Source organism: Leucopleurus acutus (genome assembly GCF_964270905.1).
Source record: "Leucopleurus acutus genome assembly, chromosome: 7".
Lineage (NCBI taxonomy): Eukaryota > Metazoa > Chordata > Mammalia > Artiodactyla > Delphinidae > Leucopleurus > Leucopleurus acutus.
The window spans coordinates 69,884,009-69,906,655 of record NC_139150.1 but is presented as its reverse complement, the minus strand read 5'-3'; the positions used below and the strand labels follow the sequence as shown (position 1 = coordinate 69,906,655).

At 40.7% G+C, this 22,647-nt stretch overlaps 3 protein-coding genes across 3 annotated transcripts; all 3 read left to right on the top strand.

The window, feature by feature from the left end:
• Positions 1 to 1,188: 1,188 nt before the first annotated feature.
• On the top strand, positions 1,189 to 1,701 carry LOC309963917 (interferon alpha-13-like; the record flags this gene model as incomplete). The annotated part of the gene is made up of 1 exon (XM_082842456.1): positions 1,189 to 1,701. The coding sequence occupies one exon, from the start codon at positions 1,189 to 1,191 to the stop codon at positions 1,699 to 1,701; it is 513 nt and encodes a 170-aa protein (XP_082698582.1).
• A 4,900-nt stretch (positions 1,702 to 6,601) lies between these two features.
• On the top strand, positions 6,602 to 7,171 carry LOC309963623 (interferon alpha-1-like; the record flags this gene model as incomplete). The annotated part of the gene is made up of 1 exon (XM_082842090.1): positions 6,602 to 7,171. The coding sequence occupies one exon, from the start codon at positions 6,602 to 6,604 to the stop codon at positions 7,169 to 7,171; it is 570 nt and encodes a 189-aa protein (XP_082698216.1).
• Positions 7,172 to 21,224: 14,053 nt separating this feature from the next.
• IFNB1 (interferon beta 1) lies at positions 21,225 to 21,782 on the top strand (the record flags this gene model as incomplete). Its single annotated transcript, XM_082842709.1, has 1 exon — positions 21,225 to 21,782. One exon carries the CDS (start codon positions 21,225 to 21,227, stop codon positions 21,780 to 21,782), a length of 558 nt encoding a protein of 185 aa, XP_082698835.1.
• Between the last annotated feature and the right edge of the window lie 865 nt (positions 21,783 to 22,647).

The following is a 22,647-nucleotide window of genomic DNA, read 5'->3' as shown; positions in this document are numbered from 1 at the left end:
GTCTAGGAAGATCCCACATGCCGTGGAGCAACTAAGTCCATGTGCTGCTACTACTGAGCCTGTGCTCTGGAACCCGCGAGCCACGACTACTGAAGCCTGCGCACCTAGAGCCTGTGCTCCTCAACAAGACAAGCCACCACAATGAGAAGCCTGCACACCGCAATGAAGACTGAACCCAGCCTAAAATAAATAAACCCAGCCTAAAATAAATAAACAAATAATTAATTATATGAAATACTTACTTTAGTATAAAGACAATATAGTTTAAATAATGTTTAATAAAATGCTATATTTTAATATGAAAATATATTTTAATATTCTATGCTTAATATTGAAAATATTTTAACATAAATTTATAAAAATATCAAACATTTAAAATATTTAATTTAAATATATGAATTAAGTTAAATATAAAATTAATTTTAAAATGTAAAAAAAGGCTGTGAATTTTTTTAATATTCCTACTTGTCAGATATTCAATACTTTCTCCCTCACTTTAACGCTGTATCCTTGAAAGACTCCATGAAGTCCCAGAGAATCTACAGGGGCGCTCAGCTCCCGCGTCCTCGGCCCCGGTGGTGGCCGCGCCCCGACTCACCCCTCAGGGCGTCCCCAACACCGTCCTGTCGTCCCATCGCCGCCGCCGCCTTCCCCTTTCTCTGGGCCTTCGCTGTCTCGCGCCAGAAACGAGCCCGAATCGGAAAAATCGGCTCCCCTGTCTCTGCGGCTGGGGATCGCTCAGATTCCCCACCTCAGACCGCTCAGAAAAAGGCTTCTTTCCCAAAAATTGCCTCGCTCAAGTTTCTGTGAGAAAATAAAGCGCAAAACTCAGGGGAAGCCTGAAGATGCAAAGTTCTTGTTCCCAGCCAGACAAAAATTCTCTGGCGAGGCCGCCACAAGGCTTCCTCTTCAACACTCAGCACCGAGAAAACCAAGGTGTTTCGCGCACTATGCTGATTATTAAAGCAGCCGCAGGGACTACTTTTCGCCCTGTCTCTCGAGCTGCAGGAGACAGCTGCAGAAGGCAAACTTAATCGTCGGCGTTTCCCAAACAAACCTTGCGCCCTCTACCGGCCGCCTAGGGAAGGACGCTGTCCACAGTTCCAGGGAAGGAAGCTTCCCTCCAATTAATTGTTTGGCGGTGCCCACGCCTCTCCTGGCAGCCGTCTAGTGAATCACCCTTTCTTAATGGCCCAGATCTATTTGCTAGTGGCAGGAGTGCTGCTCTGCTCTATCCCTGCTTACTCTCTTGGCTGGAACTTGCCTAGAAGCCATAGCCAGGAAAACAAGGACGTCTTCCAACATTTGGAACAGATGCAAAGGATCCCCTCTCAGTGGTGCCTAAAGGACAGAACCGACTTCAAATTTCCTTGGAAAAGAGAGAATATCACCCCAATCCAGGTGACTCAAGGCACCTGTCACCACCATCTGATGCTCCAGCAGATCTTCAACCTCTTCACCACGGAGGACAGCCGTGCTGCCTGGAACAACACCCTCCTCGATAAACTTCTCTCTAGCCTTCATCTGAGGCTGCACCGACTGGAGCAGATGAAAAAAGACAATCTGGATTGTCGAGATTTGGGACGTGCTGCCCGGGAGTATTTCCATGGAATCCATGTCTATCTGAAGGCAAAGGAATACAGCCCCTGTGCCTGGGAGGTTGTCAGAGTGGAAATTAAAAGGTGCCTTTCCCTTATGTAAGAATCCTCAAAGAAATGTCAACAAATACAGAATATTTTTTATACTCGTGACACTTCTCATTCAATTACATTAGTGTTCAAGTCCAAAGCAATCTCGACTTGTGTTTCCTCACAGGCTGAAAAATGTCTGAAAAGAAAATCATGATTTTAAAAAAGGTTTTGACAGAACACAATCTCTTTTCTTGTATAAATAATTTTATAACGTAATTTAAAAGATCACTTTAAGTTTTGGGAGAGGTATTTCCTATTTTCAACACATGAAGTATAGAAAGGTTTTTTGGATAGTGTGGTGTTAAAGATATTTGTCAGTTAACTTAATGCTGACTGCTGTAACGGGTAAAGAGAATGCTGTCAGGAATTTGATCATAATAGAATCTTATCTTTCCCTGGTATAAGAACACAAGGCAGGCATTCCTGATCAGATGGATGTTCTAAGTTGCTCTCCAAAGAGTGATTCGGGGACATGGGTACCCCCTGTTTTGTGGATTTTTCCATCATCAACAGGTGACTGCAAATTTTTCTGCAGTATTTGAGTCTATTCCACTCAGTGGTAAAGGGAAGAAGTCTGGTGCATCACATGGGACGTTTTCAAGGGCCAGGACTATACAGGGCAAGAGCACTTCTGCTCACAATACGTGGCCTGGATTTATCCTCGTGGAAATCTCACTGCAAGGATGTTGGGAAATTATTGGATGATTAATAGACGAGGAGACAAGTTCAGTGCATAAGACCACTTTTCATCTTTACACTATTTGTCCTAATGAAGTTCTGGGTGGGGTGGAGGGGAACAACTAATGTTCTTGCTTGCACACACTTCATTAAAAAACAATCTGACCCACAGAGAAAGAGAAATATCATTTATATGTGGAATCTAAAAAAAATGATACAAATGAACTTAGTTACAATACAGAAACGGACCCACAGACTAACAGAAGAAACTTATGGTTACCAGGGGGGAAGGGTGGGGGAGGGATAGTTGGGGAGTTTGGGATTGACATGTACACACTGCTATATTTGGGATGGATGGCCAACAGGGACCTACTGTGTAGCACAGGGAACTCTGCTCAATATTATGTGGCAACCTAGATGGGAGGGGAGTTTGAGAAAGAATGGTTGCATGAATGTGTGTGGCTGAATCACTTTGCTGTACACTTGAGGCTAGCACAGCATTGTTAATCAAATATACTCCCGTATAAAATAAAAAGTTAAAAAATATCTCATCCTCTAGTTCTGCCTTAAAAGAAAGAAAAGAGTCAAGTTTGAATATTTATTCTCAGACTCAGTGGTATTATGATTTCAGGTATATTTATTGTTCATTTGCTGAAATAAAGAAAATTTTAAAAAAGAAACAAACCCACAATCAGACCCAAATTCTTATTTCACAAGTTCAGCTTGGGGAAGATCACACGGATGTCACTCAGAGTTCACAGCATCATAGACTGTTGGAAAGAAGCATTCAAATTGATGCCCAAAGGCATAGCCTACGAGGAAAATATCCACAAATGTAGACACAAGTTGTTTCCTTATTGCCTGAGGGAGACGAGAAAAGTATGATCAGGCAGCTCCTTGTAAGTACTTGAGGATGACTGAGGAAAAAATGGAGAGCGACTCTTCCATTTGCGTCCAGGCCCATGATTCTCATCCTGATCTTCTAAATATTGAAAATATAAACTTGAAGAAGAAAATATTCCTGCTAATGATCTTTACAAAAGTATCTCACACAATATTCCATTATCATTTCCCTTGTAGAACCATGAAGAATTTCCAAAGTCTCTGTAGATTATCGTCCTCTCATATCATATCTATCTAATATATGTTGGTATTGTTCCTTCTCCTATTACTATCATCACTGGTCCCTTCATGAGTATGGATTGAGCTCCTGAAATGACAGGGACTGGACTAGCTGTCTAGGAAATGGGGTTGGGTAAGATGGTGCCTCTTGCTTTAGGTATTTTACAGACTTCTGGGAGGTATTCTGAGGACACAATAGGTCAGGTCATGTCTTACTATTTGGGCTTCTTCAACAAAAGAGCATAGACTGGGTAGTTTGTAAAGAGCAGAAATGTATTGCTCACAGTTCTAGAGTCTGGAAGTCCAAGATCTGGGTGTCCGCGTGGTCCAGTTCTGGTGAGAGCCTGCTTCAGGTCTCACACTGCAGAGTTCTCCTTGTATCATCATACAGCAGGAGAGGGAGGCATTTATCTCTGACCTCGTTGATAAGGGCACTGATTCCATCGTGAGGCCTCCATCTTCACACCCTAATCAAGTCCCAAAGGGCCCGCCACCTGATACCATCACTTTGGGGGTTAGGACTTCCAAATATGAATTTTGTGGGGACGGAAACATTCAGACCAGAAAGGGCATTGAAGGCTACATGTCTTGGCATCCAGAAGAGAGAATATATTCATGTAAATAAAGAAGAATGAGCCATTTACCAGGCCAAAAGAGCAGACCGAGGACTCAGAATCCAAACTCTTGATTTCAAACCGGCAGTAATGCTTTAATTATTATGTGTCAAAATTTGGAAATCAAACTGAAATGGACCCCATCGTCCCTTGAAAGGGAATGAAGACACAGGAGGAAAAGGATCATTCATCAGTCTTTGTGAGGAGTCTCCAAAGAATCTCAGGATATAGGTAGTCATTGCCACATCCGTAAAGACCCACCGAAGAGTAACGTGGTTAATTGTCTGGTTGCTGTGACCTGTGTGAATCAGGGAGACTTTGAGTTCAGATACATTGCTCTGTATGTGACATCAAGCTGGTTATTTTCTGTCATGACCTAGTAGAGGACAAATTAGCGACGAGGCCATCCTCCTGAGTTTAATAGAGTGCCGGGCAATGGCTGAAAATTGTGCTGCTCTTACAACTTGAATCCCCAGAGCCATAGGCACCTTAAAGGAAAGAGAATCCTAGTGGTTTTAGCAACAAACTCAGTAGGCATGACTGATACCAGTAGGAGTAGAGTGGGAATACCAACCACTGTCTATTATAATCCCAGCAAATACGACCGTGATAAAGGAAAATAGCTTGGTCATTCGTAACTGCCTTCCAGGGGGAGGAGACCATCTGAGAAACTGCTTTCGTTAAAAGTACCTGTTCGGGCTTCCCTGGTGGCGCAGTGGTTGAGAGTCCGCCTGCCGATGCAGGGGACACGGGTTCGTGCCCCGGTCTGGGAAGATCCCTCATGCCGCAGAGCGGCTGGGCCCGTGAGCCATGGCCGCTGAGCCTGCGTGTCCGGAGCCTGTGCTCCGCAATGGGAGAGGCCACAACAGTGAGAGGCCCACGTACCGCAAAAAAAAAAAAAAAAAAAAAAAAAAAAATTACCTGTTGCGTGATTACACTGGGCCTGGTGCCGAGGATACCACAGAGAATACGACAGAGTCCAGTTGCTACAGAGCTGATTTGCCACAGATAGTCACATACCTATTATTTATTGAAAGATCGGTATTAGAGGGGGCAGAGGCCACAGAACATCCACTGCAAAATAAAAGAATTCATGATCAGAGTTGAAAGTGAATTCTTTCCATGATACCAATCAACATTTATCCAGTTCTCAATTAATTACAAAGATGGTTTTCTTTTGTTTGAAAAGAATAGGCTTGGATTGGAACCTCTGACAGTCCTTTGGGGAATCTGAAATTCAATGCAAAAATACAGAGAAAGATTCAAATCGATGATGATTCCTAAATCATCTGGGAGCAGATCGCTCCCACGGGTGCAAACAGTAGTTGTTAGGGGTGCGAACAAATCTTAGCTACTACAATGGTGGGTGGCACTCCAAAGCTCAACCCTATCCAGCAAAATCTCATTCCTTTGTATTCATTTTTCTCTTTGGGTTTTCTTGTGTATGAGACGAGAGGCATTGACATTGAGTGCATGGAAGATACACAATATGCAGGATCAGTGCTACAAGCTATGGTGGCTTGATGTTTCATTACATTCATTCTCTCCATCATATGACTGGATTCAAAGTCATGATGTGAGAGGTGCCCTCTGCTTACTTATGAGCTGTCCTTGTCTGTCTTGCGGATTTTGCTTATGTTTGAGCCTCAGTGTGATGTGGGCATCGGGAATTAAGCACAAATAGGTTGTATTTTATTATTTAATTCTAAAAAAGTTATCTAGGAGATCAATAATTATGTCTAGTCCTAAAGAGAAAAAGTTGTTGACAATATCTAGAGGAATATCTAGCAGCTAGTGAAGTTAGAAATCATTTTATGATATGAATCAAAACTAAGATTAGTTAAAAATAAAAGTTAAGAAAATCATTTAAATTTTCAATGGTTTTAGCAGTTTTGATAGATTTTTAAATATATCTATACATTGGTATTCTTATGAAGTATTTGTATAAATTTTTATTGAATATGTAATTTGATACATTCCTATTTATTAAGTAAATGTATTACATTAAAAGTCATTCTGCACACCTAACCAAAATGTTAAATTAATTGCAGTAGCTTTTACAGCTAATTTTTAGCCTAAATATTTTTGTCATACTCACCACTGCTTTGAATAAAAAGAAAAAACTTTTCACTTTCTTTTTCTATTTATAAAGTAGAGATATGCATGGAGTACATACCGATGTACCCAGTATATCTGTGTATCAAAATTTCATAGGGGGGCCGTATGGAAAAAGAATATCTAGAAAGGTTCTGTGGGCAGGAGAAGGGGAGGCAAGGATGAAAAACAGTGGTTGAGAAACGCTGCCCTAACCTATCTGGAGAGTGCAAAATGAAAAGCAAAAACAGAAGTAGAAAGTAAGAGGGAACATTCAGAAAATGGAAACCAATTCACTCCCATTTAAGACCCAGGCCTGAAGGAAGGTCTTCAGAGAACCTAGAGAGCAGGGTTCACAGAGTCCCCACCTCAGCCAGGCCGGCAGCATCTGCAGGGTCCCCTATGGCCCCAACCGTGTCCTTACTCCTGGCCCTGGTGCTGCTCAGCTGCAACTCCAACTGCTCTCTGGGCTGCGACCTGCCTCAGACCCACAGCCTGGCTAACACGAGGGCCCTCATGCTCCTGCGACAGATGAGGAGAATCTCCCCCTTCTCCTGCCTGAAGGACAGAAATGACTTTGGATTCCCCCAGGAGGCGTTTGGAGGCAACCAGTTCCAGAAGGCTCAAGCCATCGCTGTCGTCCATGAGATGATCCAGCAGACCTTCCAGCTCTTCAGCACAGAGGGCTCGGCTGCCGCTTGGGATGAGACCCTCCTGGACAAGTTCTGCACTGCACTTTATCAGCAGCTCACTGACCTGCAAGCCTGTCTGATGCAGGAGGTGGGGCTGGAAGGGACTCCCCTGCTGAAGGAGGACTCCATCCTGGCTGTGAGGAAATACTTCCACAGAATCACTGTCTATCTGCAAGACAAGAAGTACAGCCCTTGTGCCTGGGAGATTGTCAGAGCAGAAGTCATGAGATCCTTCTCTTCATCAACAAGCTTGCAAGAAAGACTCAGGAGGAAGGAATGACACACACCTGGTTCAACACCGAAATGATTCTCAGTGACTAACAGGACCACACTTCCACCTGTGCTGCCATGTCAAAGACTCTCATTTCTGCTCTCATCATGCCCTGAATTGAATCAATCTGTCACATGTTTTCAGGAATATTAAGCAACATCATGTTCAAATCTGCAGGCACTAGTTCCTTACAGATGATTTATTTATCTATTTAAAAATTTATTTATTTAACTATTTATAAAGTTTTAACTTATTTTTTGTTTGTATAATATTATGTGCCCCTTTTAATTGTCGTTAAGAGAAAAAACACGTTCTTTGTATTTAGTCTATTTATTTTTTGCTTTGTGCATTAAGTAAATTTTCACCATAGAAAAATTTTTATATTTGTTTATTCTTAAAAAAGAAACACCAAAGCTGAATGTGCAATCTGATTAAAGAATGCTGCAATTCATTTACATCATTATGTAAATGATATGATACACTAGTTAGAGTCATTATGATACTCTAGTTAGAAGTAAATATAAACATCGTCTAAGCCAGGTTGTATGTTGCCCTCAGGATATAGTGGTGACCATAATGAATGTCCTATGATTTTCTCCTCTGATTTTGTTAACCAGGTTATAATAGCCTTGTAAAGTGAATTGATTAAATTTCCATCTTTTCCATGTCCTATTAAAATAGGAACTAAACATGTTTTACTGAATAGTTTTATGACATAATTTCCCATTTTGCTCTCTCTTCAAGACACTTCAGTGAGGACCTATATTGTTCTTTAAAGACTTTTGATAATGAATTTCTATTTCTTTTGGACAGCACACCATGCTGAAAAGAGTCTAAGAAGATCCTCATGCACTGGAGCTAAACTTGTCTAAAACAGTATCTAAGTTTTATCAAAATAAATTGTATTCTATTTCTTTTTTGAATTTTATTTTATTTATTTTTTATACAGCAGGTTCTTATTAGTTATCTATTTTATACGTATTAGTGTATATATGTCAATCCCAATCTGTATTCTATTTTGATTTTTATTTTTCTCCCTTTGTTTACATTGCCTAGGAATGTGCTCAGGAATATATCAGGTGCTTGAATTCTTGTCAGGAGAACTTATGAAATGAACCCTCAGCAAACAGTGCCGAGACAACCCCTTGCAATTTGATAGTCAGAAGCTCATCAAACCACATATTCCTAGCATAGCATTTATTCAGTCAACAATACTTAAATTCCTACCATGGGCTGGACGCTGTGCTAATGACTGGGCATACGAAATTCAGACTTAAAAGTTTAATCTGCTGGAGGAGACAAAAATTAGCTATCAGTTACACAACAGAATGATAAGTGTTCTAATGGAAGCACTGTATTTGCAAGGCAAACGCATAGGCCTGGAGCCACATTGTAAAATGGAGAGACATTATCAAAGAATGGGTACTCTAGGACTGATAGATGGATATAGAAAGACACTTAAAGAACTGGACAATGAGAAAAGGGCCAGAGACACTGTGCAGGCCATTTGGAAGCAAGAGCTAAATCAAAGGGTTGACAAAATTGGACATTTTTAGAAAATAAGAAATAAAAAAGAAATAAGGGCTAGGAGCAAGACCAGGTTTTCCTCCCTACCAGGGATCTTGAAATGAGAGATGGGAAAGTTACACCAGGCCTTGAATGCTCCTGCTGAAACTTGGAGACCAGGATGCTATTGTTAAATTTCGTACCAGAGGGAGGGAGAACTGGATCCAGTTTCCTTAACTGTTAAACTGAGATCATCATAAAACCACTTCATAAAACTGTGGTGAGGATTAATTGCTTTAATTTATGTAAGGTGCTCAGAATGGTACCAGGCAGTTACTAAGTGCTCCTTACTTATTAGCTCTTCTATTTGAACCTGGTTAGAAGATTAGTTCCTGATGTTCTGGGTCTGTGGTCAGGAAGATGAGGCAGTTCCAAGAGAGCTGTTCAGGAGGCATTTTAGTGCCAGGTCAACCACTGGACAAGGGAGAGGAGAAATAGCCATTCACTGGGATGACTGGGCCAAGTGCGTTGCAACAAATATCCCAGAGTTCCAGACAGAAGCATTCATACTTGGCTCACACGCCAGCTGTCTACAAGGACGCCCCTTCCTCCACTGGTTTCTTGCTTATCCCTTGAGTTTAGGAGCTAAAAGTTTCCACCAGAATGACGCAGGCATCTTGCAGGCAGTCGGAGGAATCCTCTGCTCTGTGCACTCAAGTCAGCCAAGAAACTAGGTCAGAGGGGAATCCCAACCTCAATTCTCCAAATCCAGTTTGGCAACTTGCATTCAGTTTCCTTCACTTGTTGCGTCAAGTTCGTTGCTATTTTTGCATTCCCCGGTTCATTACGCAATCTCTGAAGATGAAAGAAAGCTAAAGTTACTTGTAAGTTTGGACTATGTAGACGGTTTTGCTTTCGCTCTTTCACTTTAAAGAAGATTCAGAAACTGCTTCAGAGACAGGAAACTCACACACAACACATACAGTAAGACGTGCCCACGTGTTAGCAGAGGGAAGGCAGCTGATGCTTGTTCAGCAGCTGCTGGAAATGTGTTGCCCATTTAATTCTCTTCTCAACCTTAGGCTGGCCTGGCTCAATCCACCCCTGAGAGTGATTGTAAGAATTAAGTAAGTCCAGCTCAGAGAATGGCCTGGTATTTGAAGGGAAAAGTAAATCCAGGCTTGATGCAGATGGGGGCATGTTCAGAGAGGGCCAATCTGGAGTGTCCAGCAGCAGCGGGGTCCTGGCAGCAAACAGTGAGAGACACGGGATGGGCAGCTCCTGCGTGTTCCTGGGCCATGAACCTTTTGATGGGAGCATTCTGAGGGTGACGGGGGGTGCAGAGTGTAGGATCCTCTGGTTGTGCACGTGCTGGGGGAGTTCGCTAGAACTAGGCAGGGCCCCGAGCCAAGTGGCCTAGTCCCAGCTGCATGCTGAAGTGACCAGGACAAAAACTGTGGAATGAGTCTAGTCAAAGGCCTGTGACAAGACATCCAGGGTGTGAGAAAGGGGAAGAGAGAAGAGGCTGAAACCAGTGGCACTTAGATCTTATCTGCATATTCAACTTCTTCACACCAGGTTGGAGGCCTGAAGGTGGAGGTCTGTGTGTCACCAGCTGTTGGCTGTGGATACAGGGAAGCCCCAGCCTGGGCAGAATCAGCCTTGGGTGCTGAGTGAGGGTGAGAGTGAGGCCGCAGGTGGAAGACTGGGAAGACAGACTCTTCCCTCAGGCTGGATACGGACTTCTCCATCGTGGTCCCTAAGTTTCACGGGAACTCTCTAGGCCGCGGAGCAAAATTTCTCCGGTGAAATTAGGACTCTTGGTGAGATTACCACTGATGAGTGTGGAGAGTATTGTTTTGGAACCAAGCTCTTCCTCCTCTCCTGTGTCCTCGTTACCTCCCAGCCTCAGCCTTTTTTAATGGACTTTACTACTCCAAATGTAATTTCACACCACGGTTGCTACCCAAGGTCAGGAAAAAGTGTCACATTTGTTATCCTGTGATTTGAATACAACAACCAATAAAGAAAAAGATGAATGTTATTGTAAACCCATAATACTCATCTTTAGTTAACCACCCAAATAGGTACTTGTAAACATTATCAACGTCAGCAGTTTGCAAATGTTTTGGTCTCAAGACCCACTGATACTCTGAAAATTATTGAGACCTCAAAGAGATTGTATTTATGCAGGTTATATTCATTGGTATTTACCATGTTAGAAATTAAAACTGAGAATGCTTTAAATATTTATTCTTTTAAAAATAACAAAAACCCATTATATCTTAACATAAAAACATACTTTTATGAAAAATAACTACAGTTTCCAAAATAAAAAAAAATTAACAAAAAAGTCTTAAAGTTTTGCAAATCTCTTGAATGCCTGGCTTAATAGAAGGCAGCTGGGTTCTCATATCTGCACTGCATTCAATCTGTGGTGATGCATCGTTCTGATTCAAGTCTTTGAAGGAAATCCAGACTCACACAGACATGCAGTTGGAAAGTGGATGATCTTGAAGACCCCAGAAAGAGTATCTGGGAACCCCTGGGGTCCTCAGACCACACTTTGAGAGCCACTCATATACATTTATCATACCAGATTGAAAGGATACTTACTGCCCAGAGTGAGTTTGAATTTCTGTTCATCTTCTTATTGTCCATTTCTGCTTTTCATTATAATTTAGACAAGTAAGAAGTATGGGAAAACATTATACTCTTGTGGTTGCTATTGTTCAGGATTATCAGCTAAATGATTTAGATAAGAGTAAGTATACGTGCACAGTTTTGATTGTTGTTTACTAACCTCTCTTATTATTAAGTATAACAATCATGCACAAAAGTGCACAGAAAAGTAGCACAAATTTTAGAATAATTAAAGCAAATACTCATGTAACTACCAACCAATAAAAACAGTCAGATTTTGCAACATTCTGGAAGCCTCACCACCGATCACAGTCCTGTGCACCCCTTCATGAACGTAACTCCTACCCTGCTCATTGCAGGTGACCACTATCCTGAATTTTATGGTAATCACTTCTTCACTTTTCTTTATAATTTTACCCTAAAATACAGTCTACTTTTGCCTATTTTAAAATTTTATATAAATGGAATATGTATGCTTTGGAGTTGAGTTTCTTTCACTCACCACTGTGTTTGTGAGATTTATCCCTGTTTGTGCATACAGTTGTGGTTCTTACTTTTCATTGTTATTAACACCCCTATTATAAGCACAGATAACAACATATTTATCCATACAATTTTAAGGGATATTTGGGCTGTTTCTAGTTTGGGACTATTATGAATAATGCTGCTATGAATATTCTTTACTTATATCCTGATGCATATTTACATGATTTTTTTCCAGGGTAAGTGCTAAGAGTCGACTTACTGGGTCATAGACCATGCATATTTTCAGCTTTGCTGATAATGTTTTTTAAGTAGTTGTACAAATTTACACACCAAACAGCAGCTGCTCCATATGGTCATCACACTTGAGATTTTCAGTCCTTTAATTTTTTTACTTGCAGGCAATGTATTTGTTTATCTAAAAATTTGAAAAAGCAACCAAAAACATTTAGACATAGTGTTTGCAAAGTTGGCTGGATAGAAAACCAAAATTAGTTATTTTCGTGTGTGTGTGTGTGTGTGTGTGTATGAAAATGTAACGAAACATTAGTCCATTAAAAATTAGAAAATGTAATGCAAAAATCATTTCATTCATACTTGCAACAATAATAAAGCATAAATATGTTGAAATAAACCTCAGAAATATTGTGCAAGATATATAATCAAGCCAGAAGCAAAACTTTACTGAGAGACATTTTTAAAATAGTCCAATGAAATGGTAATATTTGCTTTTTTATTCTTTATGAAGTGGTTAAGAAATGTTTGCTAAATAAATATTTGTTCACTAAATGAATGTGTGTCTTTCAGGAGGAGGCTGGCCTTGGCAGTCTCCTATTGCAGACTCTGATTTCCCGTCTCACTGATGCTCACCGCCTCATCACGTGCTTACATGTCCGTTGCTCACTTACAAAAAGAATAAGTTGGAGAAGTTGGTTAATCCTCATTTATGGTCAAGGTGAAAAAAAAAAAACACAACCTCAGTGTAAGAGAAAAAAAAGTTATATTTTTCATTGGTTTCTGGCCATCTCATTTGAATCAAAAATTCATCTATAAACTTGTACTTAGAGGCCCAAGGTGAAGATAACTTGCCCTGTCAATGCTAGTTTTTTAAATAATTAAAGGCCACACTTTATTCAGATCTCCTTAGTGTTTACCTAATGTTCTTTTTCTGTTCTGGGATGTCATTTAGAATATACCACATTACCTTTAATTACTATGTCTCCTTAGGCTCCTCCTGACTATGACAGTTTCTCAGTAGTAGACGTTTTATGTTATTGTCAATGGTATCATTTTTATTTTATTTTTTAATATTTATTTATGGCTGCATTGGGTCTTCCTTGCTGTATGCGGGCTTTCTCTAGTTGTGGCGAGCAGGGCTACTCTTCGTTGCAGTGCGTGGACTTCTCATTGCGGTGGCTTCTATTGCTGTGGAGCATGGGTTCTAGGTGCACAGGCTTCAGTAGTTGTGGCAGGTGGGCTCAGTAGTTGTGGCTTGTGGGCTCTAGAAAAAAATCTCAGTAGTTGTGGTGCATGGGCTTAGTTGCTCCATGGCATGTGGGATCTTCCCAGACCAGGGCTCGAACCCGTGTCCCCTGCATTGGCAGGCGGATTCTTAACCACTGTGCCACCAGTAAAGCCCCATCAACGGTATCGGTATCATTTTTAAATGTCATTTTCCAATTTTTTATTGCTAGTATAAAAAGAGGTGATTGATTTTTAATATTGATCTTATTTTCAATGACATTGCTAAATCCTTTTTTAATTCTAATAGTTTATGTATTCTTTTGTAGTTTGTATGTACACAATTACATCATCTGTAGATAATGAAAAAAATATCTGAGACAGTCAGCAAGAGATTTGACTAGGCCCCTCATGAAGAAAATAGCCAAATGATCAATAAGCATACGAAAATGTGCTGAACCTTGTTAATAATCAGGGAATATGAATTAAAACTGTAATGCGATATCACTATGCATAACTAGAAAGGCCAAAATTAAGCAGACTGGCAATACCAAGTGTTGGCAAGAGTGTAATGCAACTGACATCCCATACATTGATAGTGAGAATATACATTGGTACAAACATTTGGAAAATATGTTTGTTATTAACTGCTAAATCTGAACATATGCATATTCTATGACCCATTTACTTCATCCTAGGCATATAGCCAACAGAAGGCTGTATAAATGTGCACCGAAAGATACAAACAAGGTTTTTCATAGCAAAATCAATTGTAATGACAAAATCAGGAGGAAAAGATTCCAAATGTTTATCAGTAGTGGAAAAGATAAAACACTGTGGCATTTCTACATGGATATGACACATTCCTGCAAATTAATGGACTATAACTGCACACAAAAACATAGATGAATCTCGCAGACATACTATTGAGTGAAAGAAGTCATTCATACAAAGTTCAAAAACAGGCAGAATCTAGGCTGTTAAAAGGCAGTAGTGATGCTGGGGGAGGAACTTAGTGATGGGGGAGGAGAGAGGGGCACTGGAATGTGATGGGGGAGGGGAAAAGGGCCAGGTAGGGTTTATGTCTGTTGGTAGTGTTTATGTCTTCACTTAGTTTGTGGTTTCAAAGGTGTGCAGAAGTTTATATTTTATGATTTGTTGATTGTATACTTGACATTTGTGCATTACTTTCTATGTATATTATGTAAACTTTTTTTTTTCAGAAGGAGGAATGGAGAATTCTCCCCTTATGTATTAAAACACTCTCTTAATATACACGTTGTTGCCCCTTCCAAGATATCCCTGAAAGATTGTTTTTTGCCTTAATATCTGTTTTGCCACTGCTCACAAACTTCTTGCTAACTCTTCATCTTGTCTAATTTATCATCTTTTATAGGGCTGTTTTTGTTGAAAAAGTATTTGAAGAGATGAGGAAGAGAGAAGACAACTGTAATTTTGATTTCTAGAGACATAGTTTTCCTCCATAGATAATCGTATCAAAAAAGAGAAGGAAACTCTGTCTCTGAGGTTTTTCTGTCTCTGAGGTTTATAGCAAAGCAGTTCCAAATTCAAAAGATTTCAAATGGCTAGAAACATCATTCAAGTTTTACTTTCTAAATGTCACTCTGCCTCTCTGAAAAACCTCATTAACCGGAAGAAACTGATACAGGGACTGGAAGTAGTTCTCTGGACCGCAGAAAGCTGGTAGGAGAGAATGCACAAAGAAAAGTCTCCACAGAGGGAGGAAGTGAAAAATGGCTTCTAACAACAGAGGACAAGATGAAAGAAAAGGGCCAGCGCATTCATTCTTGCAATGCAGGTATACAAAAATAGATCTCCCTGACAGAGATAAGGCTATATGAATTTTCCTGATTATTTTGATAAAACTCAAATAAATTAGGGGAAATGAAACAAACACAAACAGAAAGATGGTGTCTTCCAAAGGAACAGATTTTAACCCATTCATAAGTGGACTTCTGCAGTGAGTATCACCCGATCCTCAGGAGAAGCTTCATAAAGGCAATTGGAAGAGAAATATTAGGAAGCACCTCATGAACACAACAGCAGAAATTGGAAAGACGACAAAGGGAAGAAACCAGAAAAAAGAATTCTTTTTTTATAATTCTGTATCCACCCCCTTCTTCCAGTTCCTTAGCTATCATTTTTATTTTCAGCCTCTACAGCCATGAGAGCCCCTGGGTGGGACTTTTCCCTGCTTCAGTTCACCTCCAACATTTCTGCCTATTCTTCTGCCCAGAGCAAAACATAGTGCCCTCTACGCCCGAAGACCTCTTGAATTAAGTACAAACGCCGCATTCTGGTATTCAAGAGCCTCCACAATACATCTCGAGCTGACTTTTCCACCCTCAATCCCCTTGACTCTTAGCACAGAGCTTGTCCACAATTTGTAGCTCCTTCTATGTGCTCCCTGCAAACTCGTCCATTCTCCTGGCTCTGTTCGTGCTGCTCCCTCTGTCTTCAGCTGTGTTGTCCACCATGGTAGCCATCAACCACATGTGGCCAACTGAGCACTTGACTAGTCCCAACTGAGCTGTACTATGACTGTAAAAGTATTTTGAAGGCAGTGTGAAAAAGAAGAATGTAACTATCTCATTAATAATTTTATATTGGTACATGTTGAAATGAAAATATTTGGATATATGGTGATAAATAAAATATACAGTTAAAATTAACTTCACTTGTTTCTTTTTACTCTTTTGATGTGGATACTAGAAAATTTTAAATTGCATGTATGGGGGCTTCCCTGGTGGCACAGTGGTGAAGAATCGCCTGCCAATGTAGGAGACATGGGTTTGAGCCCTGGTCCAGGAAGATCCCACATGCCGCGGAGCAACTAAGCCCATGCACCACAACTACGGAGCCTGAGCTCTAGAGCCCATGTGCCACAACTACTGAACCCACATGCCACAACTACTGAAGCCCGTGTGCCTAGAGCCCATGCTCTGCAACAAGAGAAGCCACCGCAATGAGAAGCCCGCGCACCACAATGAAGAGTAGCCCCTGCTCGCCACAACTAGAGAAAACCCGCACGCAGCAAAGAAGACCCAACGCAGCCAAAAATAAATAAATAAATAAATTGCATATATGGCTCGCATTATATTTCTTCTGGGCAGCGCTGATCTAGAGTGACCTCCACCATATTGCCTGCACCATGGCCACCATTTCTTAAGTTGCACTGCTTGCCTCCTTATCCTCTCCATCAGCTATAATTCCTTTTTCCTTTGAGAGTTAGCGTTGCCACCACGGTTTGTACCATGTATCTATATGAAGGCACTGGCCGTGGTCTGCTTCATATTCTAACTGTGGCATAAGGAAAGAGCACAGCTTTGACTGCAATCCGCCCATCTTATTAGCTGTGTGTATCTTGGGCACGTTACTTAGCCTCTCTGAGCCTCAGTCTTGCCCTTTTAAAATGGGGATGACAATAACCCATCTCAAAGGTTTACTATGAGGATTATTCAGAGAATGGCACATAGTAAGTGTTCAGTATATGGTAACTAATACTACTGCTACTAATGCCACTGCTATTATTTTTATTCCATTAGGGTATGAACTCTCTTAGCAGGGAGGATCAGAAGCTGTTGGATGTGGGCAGGATGAGCAGGCCCTTTGTCACACCTGGGGAGGTCAGCTCTACATGAATTTGCAAGTCAACCTGGAGGGGCAGGCCCCAGTGACCAGACTCCTCGGACAACCTCCCTTCCCTGAGTGCAGTGGACCACTTCTAGGTTGACTGACCTCTGTGACTCCTTGCATTGGCCTTTGTGTGTGAGCCATGGATGATTCCAGGCTAATCCAAGTATCCTTTTAAAAAAGAAGAAACCTTGAGGAATTATTCAATGACTGACACAACTGGGCATTTTAAAGTGGAACAGCTGAGGGGCTTCCCTGGTGGTACAATGGTTAAGAATCCGCCTGCCAATGCAGGGGACACGGGTTTGAGCCCTGGCCTGGGAATATCCCACATGCCACGGAGCAACTAAGCCGGTGCGCCACAACTACTGAGCTTGAGCTCTACAGCCCGCAAGCCACAACTACTGAGCCCACATACCACAACTACTGAAGCCTGCACACCTAGAGCCCGTGCTCCGCAACAAGAGAAGCCACGACAATGAGAAGCCTGTGCACCACAATGAAGAGTAGCCCCCGTTCACTGCAACTAGAGAAAGCCCGCTCACAGCAACGAAGACCCAACACAGCCAAAAATAAATAAATAAATTAAAAAAAAAAAGTGGAACAGCTGAGAGATGATTTTGCTTTCTCCAAAATCCATTGTGCAGAACTCATGAGATGGCTGACGTTCTGTTCAGAGATGGCATGCAAAGATTAAAAGGCCAGAGAGAATGAAACCCACATAAGATGCAGAGTAACCAGAAATTCTGGGTTTATTGTTTCTTTACTGTAGATTAATCAATAATGAAAGAATACATTCACTGTGGAAAATTGAAAAACCATGCAAAAAAAAATCATCCTTTAGTTTCATAAATCAAACATAATCACTATTAAAATGTTGGTATATTTCCTTTTATTTTTTTTCTCTACATACTTCTACATAGTTACATAGTATGTACAGTTTTGTGTCCTGCTTTTCAATATAACTAGGTGCTTTTTGTTATCTAATGGCACAAGTAACATATGGTCATTATAGAAAAAAATTTAGACGTGAATAAAACAAAAGAAAGGCTAAAAATTAAGTAACCTTAATTAAATTCTTTCAAACAAAGTGCACAAAATTTTGAAAATGCTTAATAATCCTGTCTCCCAGCTATCTTTTGTTTTTTAAACATCTTTATTGGAGTATAATTGCTTTACAATGTGTGTTAGTTTCTGCTTTATAACAAAGTGAATCAGCTCTACGTACACATATATCCCCATATCTCCTCCCTCTTGCGTCTCCCTCCCACCCTCCCTCTCCCACCTAACTAGGTGGTCACAAAGCACTGAGCTGATCTCCCTGTGCTATGCGGCTGCTTCCCACTAGCAATCTATTTAACATTTAGTAGTATATATAAGTCCGTGTCACCCTCTCACTTCGTCCCAGCTTACCCTTCCCCCTCTCAGTGTCCTCAAGTCCATTCTCTACATCTGCGTCTTTATTCCTGTCCTGCCCCTAGATTCTTCAGAACCATTTTTTTTTTTTAGATTCCATATATATGTATATATGTGTTAGTATACGGTATTTGTTTTTCTCTTTCTGACTTACTTCACTCTGTATGACAGACTCTAGGTTCATCCACCTCACTACAAATAACTCAATTTTGTTTATTTTTATGGCTAATATTCCATTGTATATATGTGCCACATCTTCTTTATCCATCCATCTGTCGATGGACACTAAGGTTGCTTCCATGTCCTGGCTATTGTAAACAGTGCTGCAGTGAACATTGTGGTACATGACTCTTTTTGAATTATGGTGTTCTCAGGGTATATGCCCAGTAGTGGGATTGCTGGGTGGTATGATAGTTCTATTTTTAGTGTTTTAAGGAACCTCCATACTATTCTCCATAGTGGCTGTATCAATTTACATTCCCACCAACAGTGCAAGAGGGTTCCCTTTTCTCCACACCCTCTCCAGCATTTATTGTTTGTAGATTTTTTGATGATGGCCATTCTGACTGGTGTGAGGTGATACCTCATTGTGTTGGTTTTTTTTTTTTTTTTTTTTTTTTTTTTTTTTTTGCAGCACGCGGGCTTCTCACTGTTGTGGCCTCTCCCATTGTGGAGCACAGGCTCCGGACGCGCAGGCTCAGCGGCCATGGCTCACGGGCCCAGCCGCTCCGCGGCATGTGGGATCTTCCCGGACCGGGGCACGAACCCGTGTCCCCTGCATCGGCAGGCGGACTCTCAACCACTGCGCCACCAGGGAAGCCCCTCATTGTGGTTTTGATTTGCATTTCTCTAATGATTAGTGATGTTGAATATTCTTTCATGTGTTTGTTGACAATCTGTATATCTTCTTTGGAGAAATGTTTATTTAGGTCTTCTGCCCATTTTTGGATTGGGTTGTTTGGGTTTTTTTGATATTGAGCTGCATGAGCTGCTTGTAAATTTTGGAGATTAATCCTTTGTCCGTCGCTTCATTTGCAAATATTTTCTCCCATTCTGAGGGTTGTCTTTTGGTCTTGTTTATGGTTTCCTTGGCTGTGCAAAAGCTTTGAAGTTTCATTAGGTCCCATTTGTTTATTTTTGTTTTTATTTCCATTTCTCTAGGAGGTGGGTCAAAAAGGATCTTGCTGTGATTTATGTCATAGAGTGTTCTGCCTATGTTTTCCTCTAAGAGTTTTATAGTGTCTGGCCTTACATTTAGGTCTTTAATCCATTTTGAGTTTATTTTTTTGTTCTAATAGCTATCTTATTATCATGGGGAAAGATCCAGGTACAAACATTCTCTGACCATCTCTGACTTGAAAATCACAGTGGTCTTCAGTCTAGTCCTTTACCTTACCATGCATCCTCCCACCACAGGGCCTTTGCATATGCAGTCCCATCTGATCTTCCTTCTGATTTTAGCTCCAGTGTCATTACCTCAGGGCAGTCTTCTCTGATTTCTTCTACTACATTATGTCCTTATATCATTGGTCCCCTTATATCATAGGTACACACAATATCACTTACCCCTCCTCTGTAACATTTGTTACCATTGCATTTTTAGTTTTGTGTATTTCTTTGATAAATGTTCTTGTCCCCTGCTTAACTGTATGATCCATGAGAGTGAGGATTACAATCTGCAGCAGCTCATGCTACAGCTGCCCACAGTGTGGATTTAGTAAATTCAGGCTGAAAGATAATGCAAGGTTTCCTGAAAACTGAAAGTTATTACTTTAAATATCATAATTATTAGAACTTATTTTTGTCTTGAAATCTTTAAAAATGTACTCTACATCTACCTGTCTATATAAGCAGGACAAAAAAATCATAATTTGATTCTTTTTTCTGAGTCCTCTCTTATCAAAATCAGTTACTAAACTCGAATTCAAAAACGGTCTCAGAAATATTGAGCTAGAACCACTTGTCTCAATAGTAAAATCCCCTGATTACTTGATTGTTTTCCTCCATTTTCCTTCTGGACCTCCTTTTAATATGAGGTAAAGATTTGCATGCAAATGGAAAATCAGACACTGAGATTGTTAGAAGTATGTACAAAAAATACATTGGCCCTCAATAATGGTCACAAAGGCCCCCTAAAGAGGAACCATGGACTTTTATGCATGACCCATGTAACATTCATTTTGACTGCTTAGAGATATTACTTAATTTCTAGTTTTCAGTTATATTCTGGATAGCTGAGCTTACCAGATAAAGCAATAATTAAGGATGAAAAAGTTATGTGTTGTCTCGTTGCTTATGGTTAAGGCCCTACAAAAAAAATTCAGATCAGCTTAATTTGACATCATTCTATTTTAGTTAGAAGAAAAATAGGTGTCTTTTTAAAAATAATAAACTGCATGTATTTATTGATTTGTAATAGTGTATTGGGAATTAAATCTAGTTGTTAGGAAAAAGAAAACTCTCTTACAAACAAAGACTACCTCCCAAATCTCAAAATATGCAAAAAGAATAAGAAAACTATCCTTTCCAAATTAAAGAACCTTGTAATAGTCAAGTTCAAAATGATTTGGCTTATTTTTTTCTTTAGCATTTCACTGAAACTTTACAAAACATTAGAAATCCTCACTGTTTGTATATCTTTTCCCCCCTAATATAGATAAAAGAAAATAACAAGGAGCTTAAAGAAAAAGAATTTTAGAGACAACTAATAAGTTAAATGACATAGGAAAACTGAAAGGGAGAACTGAAAGTGGGAAATTCCTCTCCAACAGAAAGAGTGGAGGGCCATCCTGTATAAGTAGACCACACTCATGGAGAAAGGACATTCACACTGCAAACTCCTGAAGACTTGGCTTCAGCATCTAGTAGTAGACCAGATAACGCTGTTCCTGTTTTCATCATGACCCACAGGTGCATCCTCCAAACTGCTCTCCTGTTGTGCTTCTCCACCACAGCTCTTTCCATGAGCTACAGATTGCTTCAATTCCAACAAAGGAGCAGCAATTTGGCATGTCAGAAACTCCTGCGGCGGTTACCTGGAATGCCTCAACATTGCCTCGAGGACAGGATGGACTTCAAGGTCCCTGAGGAGATTAAGCAACCACAGCAGTTCCGGAAGGAAGACGCCGTATTGGTCACCTATGAGATGCTCCAGCAGATCTTTGGTATTCTCAGAAGAAATTTCTCTAGCACCGGCTGGACTGAGACCATCACTGAGAACCTCCTTGTGGAAGTCTATGGGCAGATGGATCGTCTGGAGACAATCCTGGAGGAAATAATGGAGAAGGAAAACTTCACCAGTGTAGTGACCATTCTTCACCTGAAGAAATACTACTTGCAGATCATGCAGTACCTGAAGTCCAAGGAGTACAGCAACTGTGCCTGGACAGTAGTGCGAGTGGAAATCCTCAGGAACTTTTCCTTCCTTAACCGCCTTACAGATTACCTCCATAATTGAAGAACTCCCCCCTGTGGCTATGGGAACGGACAATGCTGCCAATGATGTCAGGCTCTTCAGCCAGCGGAGGTTCTTTAAGGAACTGACAGGCAATGCACTGGATTTGAAAGGACAGTTAAAGACTTTAAGCTTTTTTAAAATTAATTTATATATTATTTATTTATTTAAATTTTACCATGGGAAATAAACTTTTTATGAAACAAAAGTCAACATGGCAGTTTTCATTTCAATTTGATTTATGTAACCATCATATTAAAAATTGCAGATCACCTAGGAGACGTTCTTTTTAAAATAAGCCTGCAGAATAGTAGAATTTCCGGGCCCTACCTTCAAGGAATTTGAAATACAAGGAAGCTGTGTGGAATATACAAGGTAAAAGATGATAAGGGGATGGGATTTTAGGAGAAGAAATGTGGCCTGAGCCTCTACAGAATTAAAATGGGAGAGCCAGGTAAGTGACTGTGGAACTAGAAGCAGGGGTGCCTACTGCTTCTACACTGTGCCCCAGGCTCTTTGGCCCTAAAGTTAGAATTTGACTGGCTGTCAGGGTAACCAGGGGAATATTTCAGCTCTTGTGTTTGTCCTAAACTCATCCCTATTATCTGTGGGGTGCTCTGCTTCCCTCCCCATGCCCCACAGGATTTTAAAATATTTATGTACCCATCCCCCTCCTCTGGCCAAGCCTAAGAGTGAGAAGTCTCAGGCACTTCTGTGACACTGTTAAGTAGCAGTCCCTTTATTTTACTCTTCATGGTACAGCCAAGATGTATGGGTATCTTAGGAGAGCTGGGGTCTCTGTCGACTTCCAGGGTACAGACACCAGAGGGAGAAAGAACTCTGCCTGATACCCCTGCTGTCTGGCTAG